The sequence below is a fragment of the Rhinatrema bivittatum genome, chromosome 5 (assembly GCF_901001135.1).
Source record: "Rhinatrema bivittatum chromosome 5, aRhiBiv1.1, whole genome shotgun sequence".
Taxonomy (NCBI): Eukaryota; Metazoa; Chordata; class Amphibia; order Gymnophiona; family Rhinatrematidae; genus Rhinatrema; species Rhinatrema bivittatum.
The window spans coordinates 8381719-8409647 of record NC_042619.1 but is presented as its reverse complement, the minus strand read 5'-3'; the positions used below and the strand labels follow the sequence as shown (position 1 = coordinate 8409647).

Below are 27929 nucleotides of genomic sequence, written 5' to 3'. Positions count from 1 at the left end.
TACGGAATCTCGCGGTTTGGTGACGCAAGAGGCGCGCGACGGTCCTCCGCAGAGAGGCGACAGGAGCCGCCATGAGCAACAGCAGTAGCGCGGAGCCGCAGAACCCGGCACCCGCGCCTCCCATGTCGGTGCCGGCCTCCGGCGCGGAGAACAAGCCCAGCCCGGCGGGGGCCCCGGCCTCCGCCATCCCCGGCACCCCCAGCGGTGGAGCGGCCGGGGCTGGGAGCGGAACCCCGGCGGCGGGTCTTCCGTCTGGCAGAGAAGTGGGAGACCGGAGAGCTAGCGGTGAGAGCGCGGCTCCCTTTATTCCAATAAGCTGTAGGTTTAAGTTAGATAAGAGATTTCCGCTTCGGACGTGGCGGCGCCTCTTGGGGGTGCAGCATTCTACCTTGATCACAGGTATCGCGGCCTGCACAGCCTTCGCTACCGGCGCGATCTCTGCTTCCTCTAACGAAAGGTTGCTTTGCATTGCATTTTCTAAGCCGCGGAGATCAGAGTGCGACTTTCATACAGACCGTGGGCGCGAAGCTGCCAGTACCTGTCCTGGATGTGTTGCTGCTGCTGTTGCACATCCTCTAACTAATATAAGCCTTTATCATCATTCTTGCAAGTTTTGGGGTTTAACCATAGTTAAATATAGTAGACGGACTCCCACTGAAAGTCCACGTGTGGGAGTGCGGCTCTTGTAAGCATGGCACTGCCCGCTCTCTCCCCCATCTTCCCTGCTGAATGTGCATACAGCTGATTGGCAGCACCCATGAATCTAAAACGCTTAATATGCAACTTTGAAAATAACACTGCTCAAATCTTGTGTTTTGTAAGAAGGTTCCTTGCTTACTTTCTGCTGAGGAATGAGGTCACAGATGGATTAACAGGGTATACTTATAAGGTATTCTTTGTATACATTGTGTCTTGGTGCGATGTTATTACAGTTACACAAAACTATTTTATTTAATTTAGTTTGGACAATCAAGAGGCCTGCATAGTACTAACAATTAGATTTGTGGACTTTACTTGATGAAAAATAAAAATATCAAGTTCCCTGTATGTACTTGGATCAGTCCAGACTCCTTGGTTTATTCATCCCTGCCAGCAGATGGAGACAGAGAAAAGCCTCGCTGACGCTGCTTGAAAGTCCTGGTGCCACCTGCAGTAGCTCAGTATTTCTCTGTCTCCAGCACATGGCTGGGGCATGAACCTGTAGTCTTTTTCTTTACCCTTCCTTTTAGGTTTTTTCTCTTTTTCGGTGAGCCTTCCTTCCAGGGGACTAGTTTATTTGATGAAAAGTAAAAAATACCAGGTTTCAGATGAGACTGCAGCATAAGGAAACTAGAAAGCACTTTAATTCTCCTCCTACTATTTCTTAAATTTTCTATAGCACTACACAGCACACACAGTACTGTACAAACAAACAGAAAAGAGAGTCCCTGCTCATGCAGTTTACAATCTAATAAGACAAACATACAGGACAAGACACTTGGGGTATTTCATAAAGCAAGACAATGGTTAAAAAGAAAAGAAAGTTAGTTTAGACTAAAAGCAGACAATCAGGCCTAAAATTTAAAAGCGGTTTTAAAAGGTGGGTGTTTAGATGGGATTTAAATATGGCAAGAGAGGGAGCATGACACACCAGTTCAGGAAGACTGTTCCAAGCACACGGTGCAGCCAGGTGGAAAGCCCGGAGTCTAGAATTGGCAAACTCTTACAGCCAAGTAATAATTATAACCAGCAGGAAAACTGCAGCGGTGTAGGCAGCTTTCTGATTGGTGAAAAGAGTCTTCAGTTGTTTTTCTGGTTGGTTCACATTTCTCACCATATTGAATCAGCATATTAGAAAGTGGTCCGAAGGGACTTGAGTGCCAAGAAGTTATTGTACTGGGAGGAGGAGACCTGGATGTCATATATGGGATAGTGATAGCATGGGAGGTTCACACAAGCAGCTGTACATGGGGATGTGCTGCAAGAGCAGAGAAACCAGTATGGGTTTACAGTATATGATTGTGTAGGACACTGCATTAAGGGATGAAGGAGAGGAGGAGTTGAATCTTTGACCCTTTAAAGGAATGTTTTTCTGTGTTTCTTAAGCTCCTGTTTGTGCCACGGCAGCTGCTATCCCTATCGAAGGATCCATGTCCAATGGGGTCTATGCTTCCCCCAACGTGGCAAATGGAGATGTGAAACCCGTCATCTCCACAACACCCCTGGTGGATTTTCTGATGCAGCTGGAAGATTATACACCCACGGTAAGCATTTTTTTAGGCAGGGATGGAACAGTCAATGAACATAAGAAATTGTCATACTGGGTCAGACATAGGTCCATCAAACCTAGCATCCTGTTTCCAACAGTGGCCAATCCAAGTCGCAAGTTCCTAGCAGGATCTCAGAGGGTAGTTAGATTCTATGTTGCTTATCCGAAGGATAAGTAGTGCATTTCTACAAATTTAGGGATGTTATAATGCCTCTGTATCGCTCCATGGTGAAACTGCATCTTGAATACTGTGTACAGTTCTGGTGAAGAAGGTTATAGCTGCTTTGGAGAAAGTGCAGAGAAGGGCGACCAAAATGATAAGGGGCATGGAATGTTTGTCCTATGAGGAAAGGCTAAAGAAGTTAAGGCTGTTCAGATTGGAGAAGAGATGAACGGGGGATATTACAGAAGTCTACAAAATCATGAAAGGACTTGAACAAGTTAATGTAAATCAGTTATTTCTCTCAGATAATAGAAGAACCAGAGGGCACTCTGGTTCTTCTATTATCTGGTTAAAACAAATTGAAGAAAATTATTACAGTATTATCTGGTTAAAACAAATTGAAGAAAATTCTTTTTCACTCAGCACCTAGTTAAGCTCTGGAATTCATTGCCAGAGGATATGATTACAGCAGTTAGTGTACCTGGGTTTAAAAAAGGTTTGGATAAGTTCCTAGAGGATAAATCCATAAACTGCTATGACGGTAATTAATAAGCAATAGTAGCCTGTGATCTGTCTAATGTTTGGGTGACTGCCAGGTACTTGTGACTTGGATTCACCACTGTTGGAAACAGGATACTGGGCTTGTCTGACCCAGTATGGCATTTCTTAGTTAAGTCTACTTACTTAATAAGGGATTTGTCTAAACCTTTTTTAAACCCAGCTATGCTAACTACCTTAACTACATCCTCTGGCAGTGAATTTGAGAGCCTAATTGTACATTGAGTGAAAAATAATTTTCTCTGATTTGTTTTAAATGTGCTACTTGCTAACTTCATGGAGTGCCCCTAGTCCTTGTATTATCTGAAAGAGTAAGCAACTGTTCCTTGTTTACCTCTTCTAGTCCTCTCATTTTATAGACCTCTATCATATTACCCCTCGGCCGTCTCTTCTTCAAGCCAAACAGCCCTAACCTCTTTAGGCTTTCCTCATAAGGGATTTGTTCCATTGCCCTTATCTGTATCTTCTCCAGTGCAACTATATCTTTTTTGAGATGTGGCAACCTAAATTGCACACAGCACTCAAGGTGTGGTCTCACCCTGCAGTGATACAAAGGTATTCTGACATTCTCCATTTTATTCATTATTCATTCCTTTCCTAATGGGAGAGGAAGGAAAGGGTTCAGATTTTAGGAGGATGGTCCTTGGGATGCCAGGGGGCAGGGAATTGTCAAGTGGAGTTTATTACAGTGAATTATTGGTGATCATAATGGGACATGTTTGTCCATGTCACAAAGGAGTCTTTTTTTAATGGAGAAATAAGGATTGCAAAATTCATTGTTAGGATCTGCAATATTATAAATCCAAATCAAGCCAAAACTTTTTTTTTTTGCAAAATTTAAATTTCTTAGCGTCCAGTCAGATGAACCCTGAACAAGTGGGTTATGTCCACCAGCAGATGGAGACAGAGCAAACTGAGGTCACAGAATATATACCCCTGCAGTGACATCAGCCTGCAAGTATTCCCTGTCTCCAGCAGATGGAAGGTGAATTCACTTGTTTTGTGCAGTCTGCAAGCGAGCCACTATTCCCATGGAAGGAAATGGGGCCTTGAAGGATGCTCATGATATAAGGATTGAGACTATCCTTAAGCAAGCATTTGATGCAGTGGCAGTGACCTTGCAGATTGCTTCTTGTTGTTCCCTGGTGGCTCATTGTTGTTTGCATCTCTCCCAGGAGGTCGATGATTCTGGGGTGAAGTCCAAGGCAGTTATGGAGCCAGCTGCTGCATTTTTGACAGACGCGGGCGGTGATTTTGTTCGCTTTACAGCTTCCATAGTAGCTGCCAGGGGAACTACCTGGAGGAAGAACTTAAAGGATGGGAGAAAGAGAGAGATGTGGATCAGCAGTGGACCAATCTAAAAGGAGCAATCACCAAGGCAACTGCTCTATATGTTAGAAATGTAAAGAAAAGCAAAAGAAAACTGAAACCTATCTGGTTCTCAAAGGAGGTGGCTGACAAAATTAAAGCTAAAAGAACAGCATTCAGGAAATATAAAGGATCCCAAAGGGAGGAGCACAAAGAAGAATATTTGTATCAACTGAGGGAGACAAAGAAATTAATCAAGTTGGCAAAGAGTCAAGCAGAAGAGAGGATTGCCAAGGAGATAAAAAATGGTGACAAAACATTTTTCAGATACATCAGCGAAAAGAGAAAGGTCCAAAGTGGTATAGTGAAATTGAAAGGTGGTAATGATCAATGTGTGGAGAGAGACGAAGAAATGGCAGAAATATTAAACGAATACTTCAGCTCTGTGTTCACTAAAGAAGACCCTGGAGAAGGACCATCTCTAAACAACAAGAAACTGGAGGGAAGGGGAATAGATGAAAATCCCTTTACAGTAGAAAATGTGTGGGAAGAACTAAAGAACCTGAAAGTGGACAAAGCCATGGGGCCTGATGGGATTCATCCAAGGATATTGAGGGAGCTCAGAGATGTTCTGGCGGGTCCGCTGTGTGACCTGTTCAATAGATCCCTAGAAACGGGAGTGGTGCCGAGTGATTGGAGAAGAGCGTTGGTGGTCCCGCTTCACAAGAGTGGGAACAGGGAAGAGGCAGGCAACTACAGACCGGTTAGCCTCACTTCGGTGGTGGGAAAAGTAATGGAGTCACTGCTGAAAGAGAGAATAGTGAACTATCTACAGTCTGGAGAATTGATGGACCAGAGGCAGCATGGATTCACCAGGGGAAGATCCTGTCAGACAAATTTGATTGACTTTTTTGACTGGGTAACCAAGGAATTGGATCAAGGAAGAGCACTAGATGTCATCTACTTGGATTTCAGCAAAGCTTTTGATACGGTTCCGCACAGGAGACTGGTGAATAAAACGAGAAGCTTGGGAGTGAGTGCCGAGGTGGTGACCTGGATTGCAATTTGGTTGACGGACAGAAGACAATGTGTGATGGTAAATGGAGCCTTCTCTGAAGAGAGAGCGGTTTTAAGTGGTGTACCGCAAGGATCGGTGTTGGGACCGGTCCTGTTCAGTATCTTTGTGAGCGACATTGCGGACGGGATAGAAGGTAAGGTTTGTCTTTTTGCGGATGACACTAAGATCTGCAACAGAGTGGACACGCCGGAAGGAGTGGAGAGAATGAGACGGGATCTAAGGAAACTGGAAGAGTGGTCGAAGATATGGCAGCTGAGATTCAATGCCAAGAAGTGCAAAGTCATGCATATGGGGAGTGGAAATCCGAATGAACTGTACTCGATGGGGGGGGAAAGGCTGATGTGCACGGAGCAGGAGAGGGACCTTGGGGTGATAGTGTCTAATGATATGAAGACAACGAAACAATGCGACAAGGCGATAGCAAAAGCCAGAAGAATGCTGGGATGCATAGAGAGAGGAATATCGAGTAAGAAAAGGGAAGTGATTATTCCCTTGTACAGGTCCTTGGTGAGGCCTCACCTGGAGTACTGTGTTCAGTTCTGGAGACCGTATCTACAAAAAGACAAAGACAAGATGGAAGCGGTACAGAGAAGGGCGACCAGGAAGGTGGAGGATCTTCATCGGATGACGTACGAGGAGAGATTGAAGAATCTAAATATGTATACCCTGGAGGAAAGGAGGAGCAGAGGTGATATGATACAGACTTTCAGATACTTGAAAGGTTTTAATGATCCAAAAACAACGACAAACCTCTTCCGTAGGAAAATAATCAGCAGAACCAGGGGTCACGATTTGAGGCTCCAGGGAGGAAGATTCAGAACCAATGTCAGGAAGTATTTCTTCACGGAGAGGGTGGTGGATGCCTGGAATGCCCTTCCGGAGGAAGTGGTGAAGACCAGAACTGTGAAAGACTTCAAAGGGGCGTGGGATAAACACTGCGGATCCATAAAGTCAAGAGGCCGCCAATGAAGAGTGGGTGACTCGCCAGAATGATGGCTATTGACACAATACCCTTATTAAATAAACATACACATGCTTACTGTGACTCCTACATCGCTCTAAGCTTCAACAGCAAGAGGTAATGGAAAAAAGGATTTGCACTCACAAAGAGGGGAGTAGCTGGCTTGTTACGGCGGTTACTACCCCAAACCAAATATGCCTGATACTTCACTTTCCATGCATATACAGCATAGCTCTCTGCTTCAATGACAGGGGAGAAGAATAACTGATACTTCACACATCCAGCAGAGCTCTCTGCTACAACGGCAGGGGAGAAGAAAAAGGGTTCACACTCAAAAAGCGGGGAGTAGCTGGCTTGTTACGGCGGTTACTACCCCAAACCAAATGTGCCTGATACTTCACTTTCCATGCATATCCAGCATGGTTCTCTGCTTCATCGGCATGGGAGAAAGACTGATACATCACGCATTTCCAGCATAGCTCTCTGCTTCAACGGCAGGGGAAAAAAAAAAACCAAAAACAAAACCAAAAAACTGATGCCTCACGCATATCCTGCATAGCTTCAACGACAGGGGTGAAGAAATAAAGGATTCGCAATCACAAAGCGAGGAGTAGCTGGCTTGTTACGGCGGTTACTACCCCAAACCAAATGTGCCTGATACTTCACTTTCAATGCATATCCAGCATGGCTCTCTGCTTCAACGGCAGGGGAGAAGAAAAAAAAAACCAACAAGGGCTGTACAACATAGTCTAGGTAAAACAAATAAGCATGGGTGTAGCTTGCTTATCGCGGCGGTTACTGCCCCTACTACCCCTAACTAATCAAGCTAGATATTTCACTTGGATGCAGCTCCATCACTGCTCTCTACATTAATGGTGGGGGTGGAAGGGGAATAGAACAAGGAGCTAAGAGAAACAGATAAGAATGAGAGAAAAAATGTGTGAGGCTTGCTGGGCAGACTGGATGGGCCATTCGGTCTTCTTCTGCCGTCGTTTCTATGTTTCTATGCCAGGCGTCAGTTATGGCTGAGAAATTGGTCGGCCGATGCAACTTCCAAGGCTAACCTTACCCAATTTCCCTTTAAAGGCTCGCTATTATTTAGGAGCGAGTTGGAAAAACTGGGCAGTAAGGGGGACGAATCTCCGGTTCCTCGTTTGGCAGAGGATAAGAAGCAGACGCCACGCTCTTTTAACATGAGAGGTCGTACTAGAGGATCCAGACGTTTTCGTCCGTATAGGGGACCAACTCTTCAGAGAACTCAACCTATTGGTAGGTCTCAGTCCTTTCATTCCCGACAGCCAAGAAGGGGCGTGGGCTCAGGTAGTGCAACCCCCTGACCCTCCAGTGAAGGTTTGCCGCCCCTCCCCGCCCACGGGAACAGGAGATGGGTGCGCCTCTTCTATCAGAGGTGGGTCGAGATCACATTGGATCGCTGGGTCCCGGAAGCCGTAAGAAAAGAATATGCGCTGAAGTTTCACAGTATCCTCGGGACGCGTTCATGGTGTCTCCCTGCCACTCACCACAGGCAGTGGAAACTGGGCTGTTGTTCTAATGCCCATGTCTCGAGAAAATAAGGGTCGATACTCCATCTATTTCATTCTGCCTAAGAAGGACGGCTCTTTGTCCCATGGAAAGACTGCGCTTGGTAATATTGGCCGTGCAGTCGGTGTTTCTGACCTCCTTGGATCTGTCCGAGGCGTCCCTTCATATTCCCATCCGACTAGAGCATCAACGCTTTCTATGGCTTGCAGTTCTGGGTCGCCTTCAGTTTCTGGCCCTGCCCTTTGTCTGGCCACCGCCCCAAGGACCTTTTCCAAGGTAATGGTGGCAGAATTGAGAAAAGATGGGATCCTCGTACATCCATATTTGGATGACTGGTTAATTGTAGCTAAGTCATGGAAAGAGAGCTACAGAGTGACCCGCAAGGAGATCTCCCTGTTGCAGGAGCTCACCTGGGTGGTGAATCTGGCCAAGAGCAGTCTTCAGCCTGCTCAGTCGTTGGAATATCTCGGAATTGGGTTCAACATGAGGCAGGGCAAGGTTTTTCTGCTGTAAGCGCATTCAGAAGTTGGTGACACAGCTCCTTCTGTTATTGAGCTCTCTGCGCCCGACCGTATGATCCTACCTGCAAGTACTTGGCTTAATGGCGGTGACCCTGGAAGAGGTCCCACGGGCGAGGGCACATATGTGTCCTCTTCAGTGCTCCCCACTGTCCCGGTGGAACCCACAGTCTCGGGAGTATTCAATTCGGCAGCTCCTGCCAATGGAAGTCTCCTCCCAGCTGTAGTGGTGGCAGCAGGTGGATCATATACTGAAGGATATTTCCCTAGTACCATCAGACTGGCTGGTACTGACAACAGATGCGAGCCTCCATGGTTGGGGAACTCACTCAGGAGTTGATGGTGCAAGGGCACTGGAATACAGAAGAGTCTCTGGAACATCAATTGACTGGAAGCCAAGGTGGTCCGGTTGGCGTGTTTGCAGTTCAGCACAGACTGCAGGGTCGGTCAGTCTGGATAATGTTAGACAATACAATGACCATGGCTTACATGGCAGGAAAGAACAAAGAGTCAACAAGTGTCGCAGGAAATAGATCAACTTATGGAATGGGCCGAAGTGCATCTCCAGATGATCTCGGCCTCACACATCGCAGGAAAAGACAACGTAAGAGCAGATTTTCTCAGCCGAGAAAGTCTGGATCCAGGAGAATGGGCGCTATCAAATGAGGCATTTCAGCTGATTCTGGATCACTGGGGTCCCCTGGTCCTAGACCTCTTGGCGACTTCTCACAATGCGAAAGTTCTGCAATTCTTCAGTCACAGAAGAGATCCAAAGTCATTGGGAATCTATGCCCTAGTGCAGGAGTGGCCGAAGCACAGTTTGGTGTACACCTTTCCTCCATGGCCCATGTTGGGCAGATTAGTCCAAAGGATCGAGCACCACAGAGGGATGGCACTGGTGGTTGCTCCTGATTGGCCCGGGAGGCTGTGGTATGCAGATTTGCGGCAGCTCCTGGGGAATTCTCCCTTTCGTCCGGCACACAGGAACCTGCTAAGTCAGGGTCCAATTCTTCATGAAGATCAGACTCGATGTTGTCTTATGATAGGCTCTTGAGAGGGCTCGATTGCTGAAACATGGGTACTCAGTGGCAGTGATTTTCAGTTTGCTTAGAGCTGGAAAGTTCTCCACTTCTTGGCCTATGTGTGAGTTTGGTGAGTCGTTGAGGCCTGGTGTGAGGATCGATGAATTCTTTCTCATTCGACCAAGATCCCGCTCATTTTGGAATTTTTGCAGGATGGCTTGAATAAAGGTTTGGCCCTTAGTTCCTTAAAGGTACAAGCAGCAGCTCTTGCCTGTTTCAGTGGTCAGGTGAATGGTGGTTCCTTGTCGGCTCATCCTGATGTGGCCCGTTTCCTGAAAGGAGTGAAACATCTTCATCCTCCCTTGCGGTTTCCAGCACCCTTATGGAGTCTAAATTTGGTCTTGGATTTCTTAGCGGGTCCTACGTTTAGCCTGACCTTGCGGTTACTGACCTTGAAAACAGTGGGTCTTACGACAATTTGTTCTGCGCAGAGGGTTTCCGAGCTGCAGGCCTGGTCTTGCCGGGATCCCTTCCTCCGCGTGACTGCAGGGGGCGATACAGCTCCGTACTGTTCCTTCTTTTTTAGCGAAGATGGTCACTGAGTTTCGGTTGAACCGGTCCATCTCCCTGCCATCTCTGGCCAGAGAAAGAGAGGTAGGGGGAATATGGTCTGTCAAGAGACATCTCTTCTGATATCTGGAGGTCACTGAGCCTTTGCGGAAGTCGGATCGCCTGTTTGTTCTTCATGGCGGTACAAACAAGGAGAGCTAGCCTCGTGGGCTACGATAGCTCGCTGGATTAAGGAGGTAGTCACGGTCAATACGTTGATGCTGGGAAGCCGTTACCTAGTCAGGTTAGGGCTCATTCCTCTAGGACTCAGGCAGTGTCATGGGCGGAGTTAGATTGTTGACTCCGTTGACATTTGCCAAGCTGCGATGTTGTCTTCGTTAGAAACGTTTTCCAGGTATTATCATCTGGGTGTGCAGGCCCGGGAGGACACGGCCTTTCCACGTGCGGCTTGACTGGACCGCGGGCAGCCTCCCGCCCTATTCGGGAGAAGCTTGGATACATCCCACTGGTCCTGGATTCATCTGACTGGACGCTAAGAAATGAGAAATTACTACTTACCTGATAATTTCCTTTTCTTTAGGACAGTCAGATGAATCCAACTTCCCTCCCTTGGCTGCCAAATGTTTCTAGTATGGTGGTCCTGTGTGACTACTTGTTACAGGGATTACTGGCAAGCGTTAGGCCAGTCCATAGACTTTTCTTCCTATATTCTTATCTGAGCTGGGTTTTCCCTCTGGACCGAGCATTGAAATGGTTATCTGTTTTTAATCGTTCTTTTCTAGTTCGTCCAGAGTTGCTTTTGAAGGAAATACTGGCGGGCTGATGTCACTGCAGAGGTAAATATATATATACTGTGACGTCACTTTGCATCTGCTGGGGGTGGGTGCATAACCCACTTGTTCTGGATTCATCAGACTGTCCTAAAAGAAAAGGAAATTACCAGGTAAGTAATAATTTCTCATTTGCAAGCTGCTTATTGTGAAGGTGATGGAAACAAACAATATCTGAATTTTAAAAACTATGAGATAAACACGGGGGATTTCTGAGGGAGTGATGGGAATTGTAAAGGTAAATTAGTTGGGTGGATGGGCAGACTGGATGACCCATAGGTCTTTCTCTGCTCTGATACCATTTCATAGTAATTTCATAGCAGGAAAGGGCCGAATGCTCCATCCAGTCTGCCCTGCAAGCTTCTTATGGTAGCTCCTGCCGCACCGCGAACTTATCCCCAAGCATTACGATAACCCATAAAAGATTTCCCCAAATGTCTGCATATCTGTACCCCAGACGTCAGGGTCCAGTGTTGGTTGTCATCTGACTCCAATTATTTTCCACCTCCTCCTCCCCATTAAGGGAATCTCAGGATGAGAAAGCAGTGCTAGAGATGCTGCCCAAATAGCAGGAGGGGCTTTAGTTCTCTGGGCTCCTGCCTGCAGGGTACACAGACTGCTCCTGGTACTAATTGTGCTTTCCTATACATCGTGCAGATTCCTGACGCTGTGACCGGCTATTACCTCAACCGAGCGGGCTTCGAGGCCTCCGACCCACGCATGTGAGTGACCCATGTGCTTTTCCTTTCATGTGATTTCTGCTCCAGGCCCGGTGCATCTCCTAGCCCTGTGAGGTGTGGGGACAGAGAGAACTTGCTAAACTCATTTGGCAGCCACAGAGTGACTTGGAAGCCCATTCCCTGTCCTCCCCTCTGCTAGCAAACAGCTCAGGCTGCCTTCTCTCTCACTGCAGGCCTTACTTACCTTGCAGCCGGGCCCTGTTTATCAGTTCTTCATCGTCTGTAATCAAAGCCTCCAGCTACAGATAAGGAACGGATTTCAAAAAGTCCCTTAATGTAATAGCAAAGGCTCACAGAGTGAAAAATATCCTTTAGTCTGTTAAATTACAGCCCTGAGACTACGGCAGAGCTGGAGAAGCTCCTGTCTCCCTGTGCATGTTTCAGAATTTGTTTTTTTGGTGGCTCCCAATAAAATTTATTGCACCTTGGAGGTGTTCCTTATTTACTCTTTTTGGCACAAGCTCTACTTCTAGACCATTTCTAATTTAAAGTCTCTATGGCAAGGAGTTACACACACACATAACTGCTTCAGTGCTGATTTGTGCCTTTTGTCTTTTATTGAAAGATTTTATTCTCAAAACTAAGACAATTTCTTTTTACAGAATAATTACAAGCACAGAGTGTTCTGTTCCATTAAGGAAGGAAATGCTGCATTGGGTCATGCGGGGGAACCTGGGTTCCATGTCTGGCTCGGGTCGGCCAAGGCTGGGATTGCAGGGCAGAGAGTCCCGGCCTTTGCACCAGGGGTGACAGATTTTTACTTCTGGAGGGAGCCCGAGGCTCTCACTGCGATGACAAAAGTAAAATAAGTCGGGAGGGTTTATAGCATGGGAGAGGCCTGCCCTTCCCCTCCAGCCCTGCTAAGTACTTGTGAATGAAGCCGGTGGCAGCAGATCCCAGCTGAGCTGGGGGAGACGGCAGGGACCAACGCCCCCCTCCAGAACTTAAGCAGGCGTAGCAGAGCTGCAGCAACGATGACCCTGCTGAAGCTGAGTCCCCAAGAGCAGCCACCTCGTGACGGAGCTCGTGCGGCAGGACTCAGACTGCTTCCTGCAGGGTGGAGCATTTATGACATCAGAGCCGGTGAGGGCCAATCAGAAAGGAAGTCTGGGGGGAGGAGGTGATGTCATCTACAATTCCCCCCCCCCCCCCCCCAGTATTCGGGTGAATTTATATTTTAAGGCTGATTTGAAAGTGACTCGTTTAGCTGAGTGGGGATTGGTGCTCGCGGTGTGTGCGGGGTTGAACCTACGCGCAGGGTATGGGATCTTATTTGCAGGAGGCCTTGTGGGACCTGCTCTGGGGTGAGCCCTGCTGCCGCCACCTGCCCAGCAGCGGGGATGGTGCCGGCCGCCTCCTGTTATTCCTAACTGGGGTCTCTCGTTGGCAGAATTCGCCTGATTTCCCTGGCTGCCCAGAAGTTTATTTCAGACATCGCCAATGATGCCCTTCAGCACTGCAAGATGAAGGGCACGGCCTCCGGGAGCTCCCGCAATAAAAGCAAGGTGAGGGCCTCCTGCAGCCAGGGGGAGCTGGGGAGGGGGAGGGGAGTGGATCTGCCACAATCTTGGCTTTCAGGTCAGGCAAACCGCAGGGCTCATCTGCTTAGAGTATCAGAGAGTGCGGACTAAACATTTTAGAAATGCATAAGTACGTATTCTCTTCCGAGTGTGTGTGATTTCTTCATTGAGTAAACATCACCTGCCTACGCCTGCACTCTCCTGGTCTGTTTGCATTAAATTTGTACACACGTTCGCCATGTCCCCAAGACTTTATCCATCCACACATCTTCCTATGCTTTCTGCATTGATTTAATATCGCGCACACACACACGCTCCCGTCTCATTGTGCTGCTGCTCTGATGTGTAACTGTCGTCCTGTATCTGCCTCAGTTTGCTGCTTCCCTCATGTAGTGAACGATAATTATTCTTACACGTACACAGAAACAGGGACTAGGACACAATTTGCAGCTTATTGCCTGAGAATGTTTTCTTATTCCCGTTGATTTTAGATGGTTGGGTGTGTGGTTCACATGTTCTTAAGATTCATGTTAGTTTATCTGGTTAAGTATGCAGACTATGCATTTATGATCTGTTACTGTGTTGTGTTTAATGCGTGCGTTGTTAGTCTGTTTAGGTTGGTCATCTAGATTGGCCTTTTTTTGGATTATTCTTTTGGAAGATTCTGTTTCTATGTTGAATTCGTTGCTTTGTTCTGTAGATTTTTATGTGCATTGGACGGTTCTTTGAGCCCTTGCCAGATAGGTAGTTAAGCAGTTTGATTAAATAGATAAGTACGCGCATTATATGAAGCTAAGAGAGAGTGCCTGGCATTTGAGCTGCATGGAGATAAGGATTTGCTGAGCATCACCCATGCGCACACCGTTTTACAGAGGAAGGGTCTTGCTATACGAGCACTGGGCTGCGTTTTCTCCTCCTAAATGCTGTTTTGTCTTGTTTACTGCCCCAGGACAAGAAGTACACGCTGACCATGGAGGACCTGACTCCGGCGCTGACAGAGTATGGCATCAACGTGAAGAAGCCTCATTATTTCACCTAGCTCCTGGCGCCGGGTCCACCTGTCAGGCCGTCGGCAGAGATGCTGCGGAGGATCCAGGATCGGCAGGCTCCCGTGCTTTGCAGCTTTCCTCCTGCTGATCAGATTCAGGGGGAGGGAGAGGAGTCTGTTGGGCTGAGGCTGAGGTCCCTGCCCTTCCTCCAGGACAGACCTACATCCCCCTCCTCTGTGATCTCCTAAATTTCAGGACTGTTGTGCAGATATAAGTCACGTGTGAGGTAACGGACTAGAACTGTGAACTTATACGGGGTGAAAGGAGACAAGGTTTGGACTCTAGAACCGGGGAGAATAAAGGCCGTGGGAACGAGAGGCAGAGCGCGCAACTCTCCTGCTTTAAATGGGGTCTTTCTGTAAATAAACCTGGTTGTTTGTGAGCCTTTTGTAAGTCTGATGAGCTTAGGAACGGCCATGCCTGCTACAACCTGCCCGATCCTCACTTACTGCCGTTTCTGGTAGGGACGCTGAGGCCCCCAGGATACTAAGGAAGTTATCCCCGAATTAGCCAGAAGACCTCATCACCACAAGGCCACACAAATATATGGCAAATAAGGTCAAGTGCAGATCCCAAAACTAAGCAGAAATACACTATATAAGTATAGAAATGTTTCTTAAACGTTGTTGTATATTTTAACAATTGCTTCCTTTTTTTTTTCTTTTCTTAAAAACAGTTAAGTGAGGAGTCAGAAGCCCAATCATTCCAAAAATGTGTTCAGATTGTAAATGAAGCCTCTCATACTGTAATCATCCTCGGGAAAACAACTCCCCAAAAGCCAAGATTCACCTGCCAGCAGTTTTATAAGTGGGATTGCCTGCGAAACAGAAAATGCATTGAAAGCCCCAACCTCTTTAGCCTTCCCTCATAGTGGAGCTCCTCTGTGTACTTTTTTTTTTCTTTTTGAGAAGCGGTGACCAGAATCGCACGCAGGTCTCTAAATGCTTTCCCTGTACGTCCCCGGATCAGTCCAGACCATGGGTTGAGCCTCCTTTCCAGCAGGTGGAGACAGACAAAAACTGAAAGGGCTCGGTGTAGAGCACTCAGAGGTATTAGGACATCCTTTGTTTCATTCTTGATTCCTTTCCTAATATTCTGTTTGCTTTTTTAGGATTGTCACCGCATACTGGGGCTGATGTAATAAGACCGGGTGAAAAACAGGCGCTCGTTATGTGCGCGGGTTTTGATCACCACGCGCCGCTGAAGCTGCCGCTTCCACGGGATGTAAAAAACAAATTATGCAAATGACTTGCGCACAGAAATGCATAAACATACAGAAAAATGTGCGTACCTAAGCGTGGTACAGGGCCTATGTAATAAGCGGCTGCATCCTCGCTGAAAACCCGCGCCGATAATCTGCGCATAAAAGCGAGTGAAAGGGTCTCCCTATTAAGTGAAAGTGTGACCCTGGAAAGTATTTTTAATATTTCCAGTAACTGTGCTGCAGAAAGCATAGCAAATATTTTCATGGGCGCTAATTCACAACAATCTTGCCGCTCTTCTGGCCGTGTATCTGTCCGCCCAGGGAAGTGCCTTGGTCACCGTGAAAAGCGCTTTGCTACGCTGGCCACTCTGAAGTCGAGATAGGCGCTCATCAGGCCGCTCGTGCTCTTCTGTTTGTGGCAGAAAAGTCTGCACGATTGGGCGCTCAGAAAGGCACCTAGCTAATATACCTGTTTGGGCACTTAGTCCAGTTCTGGCCATAAACACATCTCCCTCTTCAGCAAAAGTATGTCACTGCAATTTATGTTTATGAACATGAATAACTGTGAGTTCATGACAAAAATGGCAATTTATGTTCAGGGATCATAATTCACACCGCAAGGCAGCTGTAATGGTGCTACAGTCATCTTCGCTTAAGGATTTTATGAAATTGGTTTAATTATGTTACTTTTCATAGTTTCCCTTATGTTTATTACTTTCTGTTTTATCTGATTTTATGGTGGTTTTAATTTGCAATTTTTGTTTTTACATTGTTAATTTTATTTAGTTAATTTTATCTGAGTTTATATTTATGTATGTATTTCTGTTCATCGCTCAGGCCTTCATTGTGTTGAGCAATTAAGAAATTTAATAAATGAAAATGTACATTCCCTGTACGTACCCAGATTAGTCCGGACTCCTGAGTTTTGCCTCCCCTCCAGCAGATGGTGGAGGTGCAAAGGCTGCAGTCGGACTGACAAAAAAAAACCCCAAAAACTCAGAAACCTTTTCATCCGAAGAACAAAAGGAAAAAGGTCTTCTCCTTTTCTCATCACTGAGCCTCCCAGGGGCTTGCTTGATCCTGGCAGGGTCATCCCCTCCCCCCGGCTTCTGCGGTGGACGAGCAGGGGGTCGGTGGCCCTTCATTTGCTCTGTCCTTGGCCCATGTGCAGGGCTGAAACCTGGAGGTCCCAGTTCCCTCACCCTGCAGGACCTCGGGAGTCTCCGGCCATTCTTGAGGGAAGGACTTGTTTGGTAAAGTTTCTTAAAAAAAAAAACAAAACAAAAGGAAAAAAACCCTTTTTTCGCAAAGCGCCAGCAGTTGCAGGGAAAGGCCGTGGGACGGCACTGTTCCCCAACATATCCGTGCAAACCGGCGTTCAACGATTGACTACTCCGGCGGGGCTCCCAAGTTCCCCGGGCCTGATCGCAATGCCGTGCGCCGCAGCTTGTACTGCGTGTGGGGACGCTCGCGCGTGCCTGTCCTGCGACGGACAGTGCTCCGGATGCCTCGCCGGTGGGGAGGGCCCTTCTGGGATTGCAGCAACGGGCAAGCCCCCCTGACGCCATGAGCCTGGGAGGGTTTCCCCTGCACAGAGCTCCGTCACTGATGCCTTCCCACTCAGCACGGGAATGGAGGCCATTTTGTCCTCCATCAGGTTTGCCGCACAGAGAAATTTCCCTCCTGCATTGTCGCCGGAGCCTGGGCCCTCCTGTGGGGGTCCAGTGGCAAGGGAGCCTCCTTTAGTGGACGAAGGGGATTTTTCAGAGTCTGATTCCTCTGCCTCTTCATTTTCTTCAGACTTTGTGCTACTTTTGCACAAACCTTACAAAGCTCGGAGGTCCCGGCAGTGCAGGGCTTCACAAGATGCGTCCGTTCCTCTGGCCAAGCGCCCTTTGGGGGCCACCAGAATCAGACGGGCTCCCAGACCCGTTGCCTGCCACAGATGACTCTCCTGAGGTTACCGGGGCGGATGCAGTCCCAGCACATGTTCCTTCGGGCCCAGGTCTGGCCCTGGGGGACCAGGACACAGATCTGGAGGAAATCGAAGGTCCCAGCAGTTAAAGGTGATGACTCTAAAGTGGTCAGACTGTTCCATAGGGAGGAATTGGCTCCCCTTCTCTCTGCTGTGTTGCAAGAGCTGGGTATTGAAATTCCGCAGGAGCCATCGGAATTGGGAGCAGTGGATCCAGACCTGCTGGGGCTCTTCAGGGAGTGGGATACTCCTGACACCGGCTTAAAGGTCAGCAGGGCCATGGATAAGTTGTACCCCCTTCCCGAGGACGCACTGGAGCTTCTGAAGATCCCAAAGGTGGATGCTGCGGTGTCTGCTGTTACTAAGAAGACAACCATCCCCGTGGCCGGAGCGACAGTTTGAAAGATTTTCAGGATAGGAAGCTGGAGGTGCACCTCAAGAAAATTTTTGAAGTGTCTTCCCAGGGCATTCGGGCTGCTATGTGCAGCAGTTTTATGCAGAGGGCGGGATTGCACTGGGTACGACAGCTACAGTCGGACATGTCCCTCTCTTAGTCGGACTCCCACTAAGCTGAGCGACTGGAGGCCATGGTGAAGTACAATGCCGATGCCCTCTATGATCTCATCCATACTTCCTGAAGAACTATGATGGCGGTTTCCGCCCAGCGCCACCTATGGTTGAGAAACTGGTCGACTGATGTCTCGTCCACGGCCCAGTTGGGATCCTTGCCTTTCAAAGGAAAGTTGTTGTTTGGTAAGGATTTGGAGGAGATGATCAAGTCTCTCCAGGAGAACAAGGTCCACAAGCTTCTGGAGGACAAGCCAAGGGCAAACAGCTCCCTGCCTTCTCGTTCCCGCTTCAGAACCTGTCGACAGTTTCGCCCGTCCAGGCTTTCAGGGCGATCTCAGTGACAGTCCTCGAGTAGGCAGTCTTCTTGGAACCAGTCATTTCGGTGATGCAGACCAGACATGGGATGCCCCTTCCCTTGGCGGAGGAGCCAAGTCCGTGCAATGAGGCAAGGCTGGCCTACTCCTCAGTTCCAGTGATCAGAGGATGGTTGACTCTTTTAAGAGGAGTGGGTCAAGATCATCTCGGATCAGTGGGTCCTAAATGTGATAAGTCAAGCTAAGCTTTAGAATTTGCTTGTCCATTAAGAGGTCAGTTCTTTGTCTCCCCCTGCTCTTATCAGGAAAAGAAGCTAGTGGTGCGGAAAACCATTGCTCGGCTATGCCAGCTTGGGGCTATCATACCCGTACCCCTATGCGAATGGGGTCTGGGTCGTTACTCCATTTATTTCGTGGTCCCCAAAAAGGAAGGCACATTCAGACCCATTCTCGATCTCAAGGTGAACGTCGCACTTGAGGTTCCTCATTTTCGAATGGAGACCTTACGATCGGTTATCGCCTCGGTGTGCAAAGGAGAGTTCTTGGTGTCTCTGGATTTGACTGAAGCGTATTTGCACATCAGCATCCGACCTGACCATCAGAGATATCTCAGGTTCAGGATTTTGGGGGGACATTTCCAGTTCTGCGCCCTACCCTTTGGTCTGGCAACGGCACCCAGGACCTTCACCAAGGTTATGGTCATGGTGGCTGTGTTGCTCCGGAGGGACGGTGTCCTTGTTCATCCTTATCTGGATGACTGGTTGATCCGAGCAAAGTCGGAAAGCTACTCTCTCTCGGTTGGATAGTAAATCTGGTAAAGAGTCAGCTGGTTCCCTCCCAGACTTTGGAGTTCCTGGGGGTGCTTTTCAACACCAAGTTGGGAAAAGTTTTCCTCTCCGAAGATCAGGTTTCCAAATTACTACTCCAAGTGTGCAGCTTATTGCAGAAGCGGGTGCCCAAGGTCTAGCATTATTTGCAAGTACTTGGATCCATGGCTTCTACCCTGGGAGTTGGTTCTGTGGGCATTTGCACACATGCGGTCTCTACAGTCAGCTTTGCTGTCCCGGTGGGACCCACAATTGGAACTCTTCCAGCTCCCTCTACCCTTGCTGGAGTTCACTCACTCCAGTCTTGCCTGGTGGCTTCTACCGGACAAGCTACGGTGGGGTGTGGACCTGGAACTCCCGACTTGGACAGTCATCACCACAGATGCCAGTCTCTCCGGATCGGGAGTGGTATGTCTGAACCAGTCTGTGCAGGGCCAGTGGACAGCGGAGGAAGCCTCCTGGTCTATCATTTTGCTTGGAAACAAGAGCTGTGCATTTAGCCCTGGAAGAGCTTCTCCCCCCTAGTGAGGGGCCAGCCAGTGCGAGTCTTTTCGGACAATGCGACCACGGTAGCTTACATCAACCGGCAGGGGGATACCAAAAGCCAGGCAGTGGCTCAGGAAGCTCAAGAGTTGATCTCCAGGTGGAAAAGTACTTGGATCATATTGCGGCTTCTCACATAATGGGCTCAGACAACGTGCAAGCAGACTTTCTGAGCTGGCATCAGTTAGGACCCTGGAGAGTGGGAACTGGGGGAAGCGATAGAGCTCATCCTCTGAAAATGGGGCAGGCCGTGAGTGGATTTGATGGCGACTTTTCACAATGCCAAAGCCCCATGATTCTTCAGTCGGTAAAGAAAAAGAGGGGCAGAAGGAGTGGATGCATTAGTTCTGCCTTGGCTGACAGGAGTCCTTCTGTACGTCTTTCCCCCATGGCCCTTAGTAGGCAAGATTTTGCGTTGTATAGAAATCCACCCAGGCAAGGTGGTCCTTGTAGCCCCAGACTGGCCAAGGCAGCCATGATTCGCAGACTTGGTCAACCTGGCTGTGGATGGTCCATTATGGCTGGCTCATCTGTCCAATCTTCTGTGTCAAGGCCCTGTCTCTTTGGATCAGGCCTATTAATTTTGTTTAGCAGCTTGGCTTTTGAGAGGGAGCGTTTGAGGAATAAGGGTTATTCAGAAGGAGTTATCGTGACCCTCTTACAATCTAGGAAACCGTCCACCTCTCTAACTTACATGAGAATCTGGAAAGTATTTGACGTGTGATGTACGTAGCTCAAGGTAGACCCTCGGCGAGCTTCTGTGGTGGATATTTTGGCTTTCCTACAGGAGGGGTTGATCAAAGGTCTTTCCTATAACTCACTCAGGGTTCAAGTGGCGGCTTTAGGCTGTCTTCGGGGCAGAGTTGATGGATTTTCACTGGCAATTCATCCAGGTGCATTTTCTTAGGGGAGCCAAGCATTTGCGTTCTCCGATACGGAAATCTTATCCATCCTGGAACCTTAATGTGGTCCTTAAGGGCTTTTGTGCTGCTCCCTTTGAGCCCCTAAAGTGATCTTCCATAAAGGCCCTCGCCTTAAGTGGTGTTTCTTGTCATGATTTGTTCAGCTCGTCGAATTTCTGAGCTTCAGGCCTTGTCATGTAGAGAGCCTTTTTTGAGGAGTTCGGATACGGGAGTCTCCCTGCATACGGCCCCGACCTTTTTACCAAAGGTGGTTTCCTCTTTCCACTTGAATCAATCAGTGGAACTTCCATCCTTCTCCACTTTGAATCCTCCTCCTCCTCAGCCAAGGGAATTGCGTCAGTTGGATGTGCGGCGTGCCTTATTATACTACCTGAAAGTTACAAATGATTTCCGCCTATCGGATCACCTTTTTGTGCTGTGGAGTGTGGCCAAAAGGATCATAAGACTTTGTGAGCTACCATTGCGCGGTGGTTGAAGGAGGCTATTAGCTCTGCTTATATAGGTCAGGGGCATCTTGTCCTGGCTGGTCTCAGGGCACATTCCTCTCGGTCTCAGGCAATATTTTGGGCCGAATGTCAGCAAGTTTTGCTGTAAGAAATCTGTCGAGCAGCAACGTGGAAGTCATAGAAACATATAGAAACATAGAAATGACGGCAGAAGAAGACCAAACGGCCCATCCAGTCTGCCCAGCAAGCCTCACACATTTTTTCTCTCTACTTATCTGTTTCTCTTACCTCTTGGTTCTATTTCCCTTCCACCCCCACCATTAATGTAGAGAGCAGTGATGGAGCTGCATCCAAGTGAAATGTCTAGCTTGATTAGTTAGGAGTAGTAGGGGTAGTAACCGCCGCAATAAGCAAGCTACATCCATGCTTATTTGTTTTACCCAGACTATGTTATACAGCCCTTATTGGTTGTTTTTCTTTTCCTCTGCCGTTGAAGCAGAGAGCTATGCTGGAAATGCGTGATGTATCAGTCTTTCTCCCATGCCGTTGAAGCAGAGAGCCATGCTGGATATGCATCGAAAGTTGAAGCAGAGAGCCATGCTGGATATGCATCGAAAGTGAAGTATCAGGCACATTTGGTTTGGGGTAGTAACCGCCGTAACAAGCCAGCTACTCCCCACTTTGTGAGTGCGAACCCTTTTTTCTTCTCCCCTGCCGTTGAAGCAGAGAGCTCTGCTGGATGTGTGAAGTATCAGTTTTTCTTCAGCCCTGCTGTTGAAGCAGAGAACTATGCTGGATATGCATTGAAAGTGAAGTATCAGGCTTATTTGGTTTGGGGTAGTAACCGCCGTAACAAGCCAGCTACTCCCCTCTTTGTGAGTGCAAATCCTTTTTTCCATATTTCCTCTTGCTGTTGAAGCTTAGAGTGATGTTGGAGTCACAGTAACCATGTGTATGTTTATTTAATAAGGGTATTGTTTCCAGGCAGTAGCCATCATTCTGGCAAGTCCCCCACTCTTCATTGGCGGCCTCTTGAATTTATGGATCCACAGTGTTTATCCCACGCCCCTTTGAAGTCCTTCACAGTTCTGGTCTTCACCACTTCCTCTGGAAGGGCATTCCAGGCGTCCACCACCCTCTCCGTGAAGAAATACTTCCTGACGTTGGTTCTGAATCTTCCTCCCTGGAGCTTCAAATCGTGACCCCTGGTTCTGCTGATTTTTTTCTTATGGTAAAGGTTTGTCGTTGCCTTTGGATCATTAAAACCTTTCAAGTATCTGAAAGTCTGAATCATATCACCCCTGCTCCTTCTTTCCTCCAGGGTGTACATATTTAGATTCTTCAATCTCTCCTCGTACGTCATCCGATGAAGATCCTCCACCTTCCTGGTCGCCCTTCTCTGTACCGCTTCCATCTTGTCTCTTCGGAGATACGGTCTCCAGAACTGAACACAGTACTCCAGGTGAGGCCTCACCAAGGACCTGTACAAGGGAATAATCACTTCCCTTTTCTTACTTGATATTCCTCTCTCAGTCATTGCACACTTTCACCAGACATTACCTTTTGGACATCCAGGCACCAGAGGCCATGGGATTTGGTGAAAGTGTAATGCGAGCAGTCCCCACCTGTCTTAGGGAAGCTTTGGTACATCCCAGGAGTCTGGACTGATCTGGGAACGTAGAGGGAAAGGAAAATTGGTTCTTATCTGCTAATTTTTGTTCCTGCAGTACCACGGCTCAGTCCAGAGTCCTGCCCAGTATGGGAGAGGGGAATTGGAGAGTGCACTCGATCTGTTTTTTAGTTCTAATTTCTCTGAAGAACGGCACAGGCTCTTTTGCGTCCTGCACAATTTTTTTGTGTGCGCATGGTTGGGATTTCCAGGTTTCTCTTTCACCCTGCTTGGTTGGGGTAGAGTACTTAATTCAACAGTTATTATTATTATTATTATGTTTTTTCACTTCTGCCTTGGGAACAGTTCAATACTGAGTGACTGCAAGTGGCACCTCGGGTTACGTAGCACTGTCTGTAAAACTTTCTCTGTCTCCATCTGCTGGAGGGGAGGCAAAACCCAGGAGTCTGGACTGATCGGTGGTGCTACAGGAACGAAAATTAGATGGTAAGAACCAATTTTCCGGTCTCCCACGCTGTCCTGTACAGCCAATGCTATACTTCCCATGCTTAACACTGCAGCCACTCGAGCAGCGCTGCTTTCCCAATCGCATACGTTCACTATTAAGTAAGCGCCTAGCTCAGCACCCAAGTGGCAATAGGAGCTGGGTGCTTTACTTGGTCGTGAATGTATGCCATCGGGCGCCCAGCAACTGTTGTTGTTCGGGCGCTGAGCAGCTGTAATGGGTTTTTTCTTAGCGGGAAATGTAGTGCTGCTCCATTGGCTGCATTGGTAAGCGCAGGAAATGTTGCATTAGCTGTCCAGGGTAGCGTGGGATGTGGAAAACTGCCGTTTGTATGAGTCATCAGCCAGGAACAGGAGCTCAGCGTTGGCATGGACATGTTGAAATCCTCCATTCAGTGGGGCTGATGTAATAAGGTGTGCTGAAGCTCCGTGGGTTTCTGCGCCCATGTACACGTGGTTTCCCCGCACAAAGCCTTATAGGGGGATGTGCGCAAGGAAAAAAGGCGCATACGAATGTACTGTGTGTGTAAATCCATTCACTAGCGTTAGTGTCAATGAGATATCGTTGTTGTTTTGTGTCCCATTCCGACCAGGACACAGCATTATCGCCTTTAAAATCTTCACGGACCTTGCAATTTTATATAGTTTCAATTATAAACTGGAATTGGTCACAAAAGAGCAGCGCTATCTCAATAGAACATCGGGTGGGGATCGTGCCCACTGCCCTCTCATGTTTGCAGACGGCATGTTGGAAATTAGACACCAGCTCGTTTTGGAAGCTTTTCCCCCCCAATTGTCTGTGCTGTACATTGGGATTGCTATATGCGCACACATCTCAGTCCGAGAGTGATTGACAAATATCCCCGGAGGAAGGCTGTGTGGTGAAACAAAGGATTTTGTTGTGTTGGGATGCATCCCATTCCCCCAGCCGTCTGCTGGCCTTAGCTAGGAGTGTGGGAGAGGAGGAGGAGGAGGGAGGGGAATGGTTGTGCCAGAGGGGAGTACCTTACATGACTAGCAATTGATGGACATAACCTATAAATAAATATAACAATGGTTGATTTAGCATTAAACTAAATTGACCATTGCCTAGTAGCATTTCATGTATGGCTACTCGTCAGTTTGGCTTGGCTCCTGCTGCTGAGCGTGATGGACCCTCGCTCTGACACAATACAGCACATTCGCATGTTGTTATGTGGATGGCGCAGTCTCTGCGAATAGACGAGGCCTGCAATAATCAGAAGCCTCAGCTCCAGAAGAAGTGGTCAAAAGGTGCCACTGTTGCATGAAAAGGTGATGAGCAGGGATACTGACACCCACCTGAAAAACACAGGAACAAATGCATTTAAGAATTGTCCTGTGCACGTCTTGCACAACAGAAGAGGAAGGAAGGTAGGTCCTGGGAAAGGGGTGGGGGAGATTAAACATCAACAGAAAAATAACGGGGGCGGGTTGTTACTAGTAATCACAGGCAGCAGTGATGAGCAAAGAAAGAACAGGCATTTGAGTGTGAGAGAAGCCTTCACACCTGCTGGCTGTGCGGTAGCCCTGTATCCAAAAGCGTGTACAGCAGTGATGAGCGAAGACGGGCCAGAGATAGGCAGAGCTGTCAGCAAAGTGATGCATCTTTCCGGCGTGAGATCCGTAAACAGCAGAAGGAAGTGCAGAAGGTGTTTGCCCCTTTACGTGTACAGCATGGACGAGCGATGAGGTTTATTATAACCTGCAACATAAGAATAGAAAAAAAAAAACCCAAAACAAGAGAACAGAAATATCAGTCAAAACCTTCTGCAAAAGACAGATCCAGCTCTAGTAAGCCCAGCAGTGATGCTGCATATTTGTCAGCACCAGAAGGAACCCTGTTTGCCCCTCTCTGCATATGTGGGAGTGCAGGAAAAAAAGGCAGCTAGAGAGCAGAGTAAGGATGGGGGAGATGGGAGAGAGAGTAGTGGTCAGGGCAGTATGAAGGGCAGATAGGGCTGGAGAGGAGGGATGTGCAAGAGCCTGGGGGTGGGAGCAGATAAGAGTATGGGGAGGGGGGAGGGGGTACCGGTGAGGGAGGTAGGGGGCCAGGGCAAGCCGGTCCCAGAAATGTGGAGGAGAAAAGGCAGCAGAGGGAGGCTTCACAGATGAAGAACAGGACAGAAAACAGGGCAAGGAGAGTAGAGCTGTGAGCAAAGGCTCCACCTCTGTTGCCTTCTGAGTGGTTAAGGCAGGGATAGAGCTGCATCCCCTTTGGGATAATTTGGGAGAGTAGAGCTGTGAGCAAAGGCTCCACCTCTGTCGCCTTCTCAGTGGTCAAGGCAGGGATAGAGCTGCATCCCCTTTGGGATAATTTGGGAGAGTAGAGCTGTGAGCAAAGGCTCCACCTCTGTTGCCTTCTGAGTGGTCAAGGCGGGGATAGAGCTGCATCCCCTTTGGGATAATTTGGGAGAGTAGAGCTGTGAGCAAAGGCTCCACCTCTGTCGCCTTCTCAGTGGTCAAGGCAGGGATAGAGCTGCATCCCCTTTGGGATAATTTGGGAGAGTAGAGCTGTGAGCAAAGGCTCCACCTCTGTTGCCTTCTGAGTGGTCAAGGCGGGGATAGAGCTGCATCCCCTTTGGGAGAGTAGAGCTGTGAGCAAAGGCTCCACCTCTGTTGCCTTCTGAGTGGTCAAGGCGGGGATAGAGCTGCATCCCCTTTGGGATAATTTGGGAGAGTAGAGCTGTGAGCAAAGGCTCCACCTCTGTTGCCTTCTGAGTGGTCAAGGCGGGGATAGAGCTGCATCCCCTTTGGGATAATTTGGGAGAGTAGAGCTGTGAGCAAAGGCTCCACCTCTGTTGCCTTCTGAGTGGTCAAGGCGGGGATAGAGCTGCATCCCCTTTGGGATAATTTGGGAGAGTAGAGCTGTGAGCAAAGGCTCCACCTCTGTTGCCTTCTGAGTGGTCAAGGCGGGGATAGAGCTGCATCCCCTTTGGGATAATTTGGGAGAGTAGAGCTGTGAGCAAAGGCTCCACCTCTGTCGCCTTCTGAGTGGTTAAGGCAGGGATAGAGCTGCATCCCCTTTGGGATAATTTGGGAGAGTAGAGCTGTGAGCAAAGGCTCCACCTCTGTTGCCTTCTGAGTGGTTAAGGCGGGGATAGAGCTGCATCCCCTTTGGGATAATTTGGGAGAGTAGAGCTGTGAGCAAAGGCTCCACCTCTGTCGCCTTCTGAGTGGTTAAGGCAGGGATAGAGCTGCATCCCCTTTGGGATAATTTGGGAGAGTAGAGCTGTGAGCAAAGGCTCCACCTCTGTCGCCTTCTCAGTGGTCAAGGCAGGGATAGAGCTGCATCCCCTTTGGGATAATTTGGGAGAGTAGAGCTGTGAGCAAAGGCTCCACCTCTGTTGCCTTCTGAGTGGTTAAGGCGGGGATAGAGCTGCATCCCCTTTGGGATAATTTGGGAGAGTAGAGCTGTGAGCAAAGGCTCCACCTCTGTCGCCTTCTCAGTGGTTAAGGCGGGGATAGAGCTGCATCCCCTTTGGGATAATTTGGGAGAGTAGAGCTGTGAGCAAAGGCTCCATCTCTGTCGCCTTCTCAGTGGTTAAGGCGGGGATAGAGCTGCATCCCCTTTGGGATAATTTGGGAGAGTAGAGCTGTGAGCAAAGGCTCCACCTCTGTTGCCTTCTCAGTGGTTAAGGCAGGGATAGAGCTGCATCCCCTTTGGGATAATTTGGGAGAGTAGAGCTGTGAGCAAAGGCTCCACCTCTGTCGCCTTCTCAGTGGTCAAGGCAGGGATAGAGCTGCATCCCCTTTCCTTGTATTTTCTTTGCTTCTTATAAAACAGAGTCAAGGAGAGAAACCGCAAATTGTTGGAAACGCTTAGCTGCTGAGAGTAGCACAGACGGAGGAGGGAGCCTGTGAAGAAGGGATGGTCAGAGATAAGACTGACCCCCCACCACACCTGGCTTCAGCAATGACCTTTGCATAGAAAATCCTTAACTCAGAAACTGTGGGGAGACAAAGGCATCCTGAGCAGTATCTTACTGGGCAAGGGCACGTACGCAAGGGGAAAGTGTATAACAGGTACTGCTGGAGTCCGGGGGGGTGCCTGCTTCTGTACCACACCCCTACTTGCAAAAAACTTGGGTTCTCTCTCCTTCCTTCCAAGAAGGATTTCTTTCTTTCTTTCATAGCCAAAGATGGCAGCAGCCTGTCTGTGGCACAGAGGTCAGTGGAACAAGCAAAGCACCACTGGCGGGACACCAGGCTGGCTGTAGAAGCTAAGGTGGCTGGGACAGAAAGGTCACGGTGCCATTAATAACGTCATCTGCCATTCCCACAGCCTAACAAGGCCTGAGTAATTGAAAGGTTTCCCTGCCTTGTCTCAGTTTGCTCCTAAGTGGAACATTCCCAGACCAGGAGAACCGGGGCCACCCGGGTGGAAACCACACGGCACAGGGGCTTTTCCCTCTGCTGTTTCCCACAATCCATTTGTGATTTAACAACTGCTCTGAGCGTAAAAATGTGCGGGTTCTGGGTGCACGGTTTTTTTTGGGGGGGTAGGAGATCTGGGGAGAGCAGCCAATAGCGCTGTGCATTTGCATGTGATGAGCGCTGTTAGTTTGGTGCGGGGTTGGACCCCCATGTCCCAAACGCGCTAATCCCCTTATAGCATAAGGTTAAACAGTGCGCTCGGCCCCTCCATGTTTGACCTTCTCTGTGACGCTGGGCAGTGACGTCATCTTCTCGGGCCTCTATTCACATCTAAACTGTGCTCGCAAACCCTATGCCTGGGCAGACTGCCCTGTGCCTGTTTACCCAACTGTTATTATAAAATACTAGTGTGATAATAAAATTAGCTCATGAGCATCCTAATATTTCTCTTCCCTCTTTCTGAAGTATTGCACTGCAAGGTGTATTTGGAT

General features: G+C 48.5%; 2 protein-coding genes across 2 annotated transcripts in view; both read left to right on the top strand.

Annotated features, from left to right (window-relative positions):
- The window catches only part of PGAP2 (post-GPI attachment to proteins 2), a 162617-nt gene that overhangs the window by 31951 nt on the left and 102737 nt on the right, over positions 1 to 27929 (top strand). The gene's annotated exons all lie outside the window — the stretch shown is intronic.
- Positions 24 to 14489, top strand: LOC115091774 (transcription initiation factor TFIID subunit 10-like). Its single transcript, XM_029601980.1, has 5 exons — positions 24 to 285; positions 2086 to 2243; positions 11456 to 11520; positions 12929 to 13043; positions 14008 to 14489. Exons 1-5 carry the CDS (start codon positions 72 to 74, stop codon positions 14095 to 14097), a joined length of 642 nt encoding a protein of 213 aa, XP_029457840.1. The 5' UTR covers positions 24 to 71; the 3' UTR covers positions 14098 to 14489.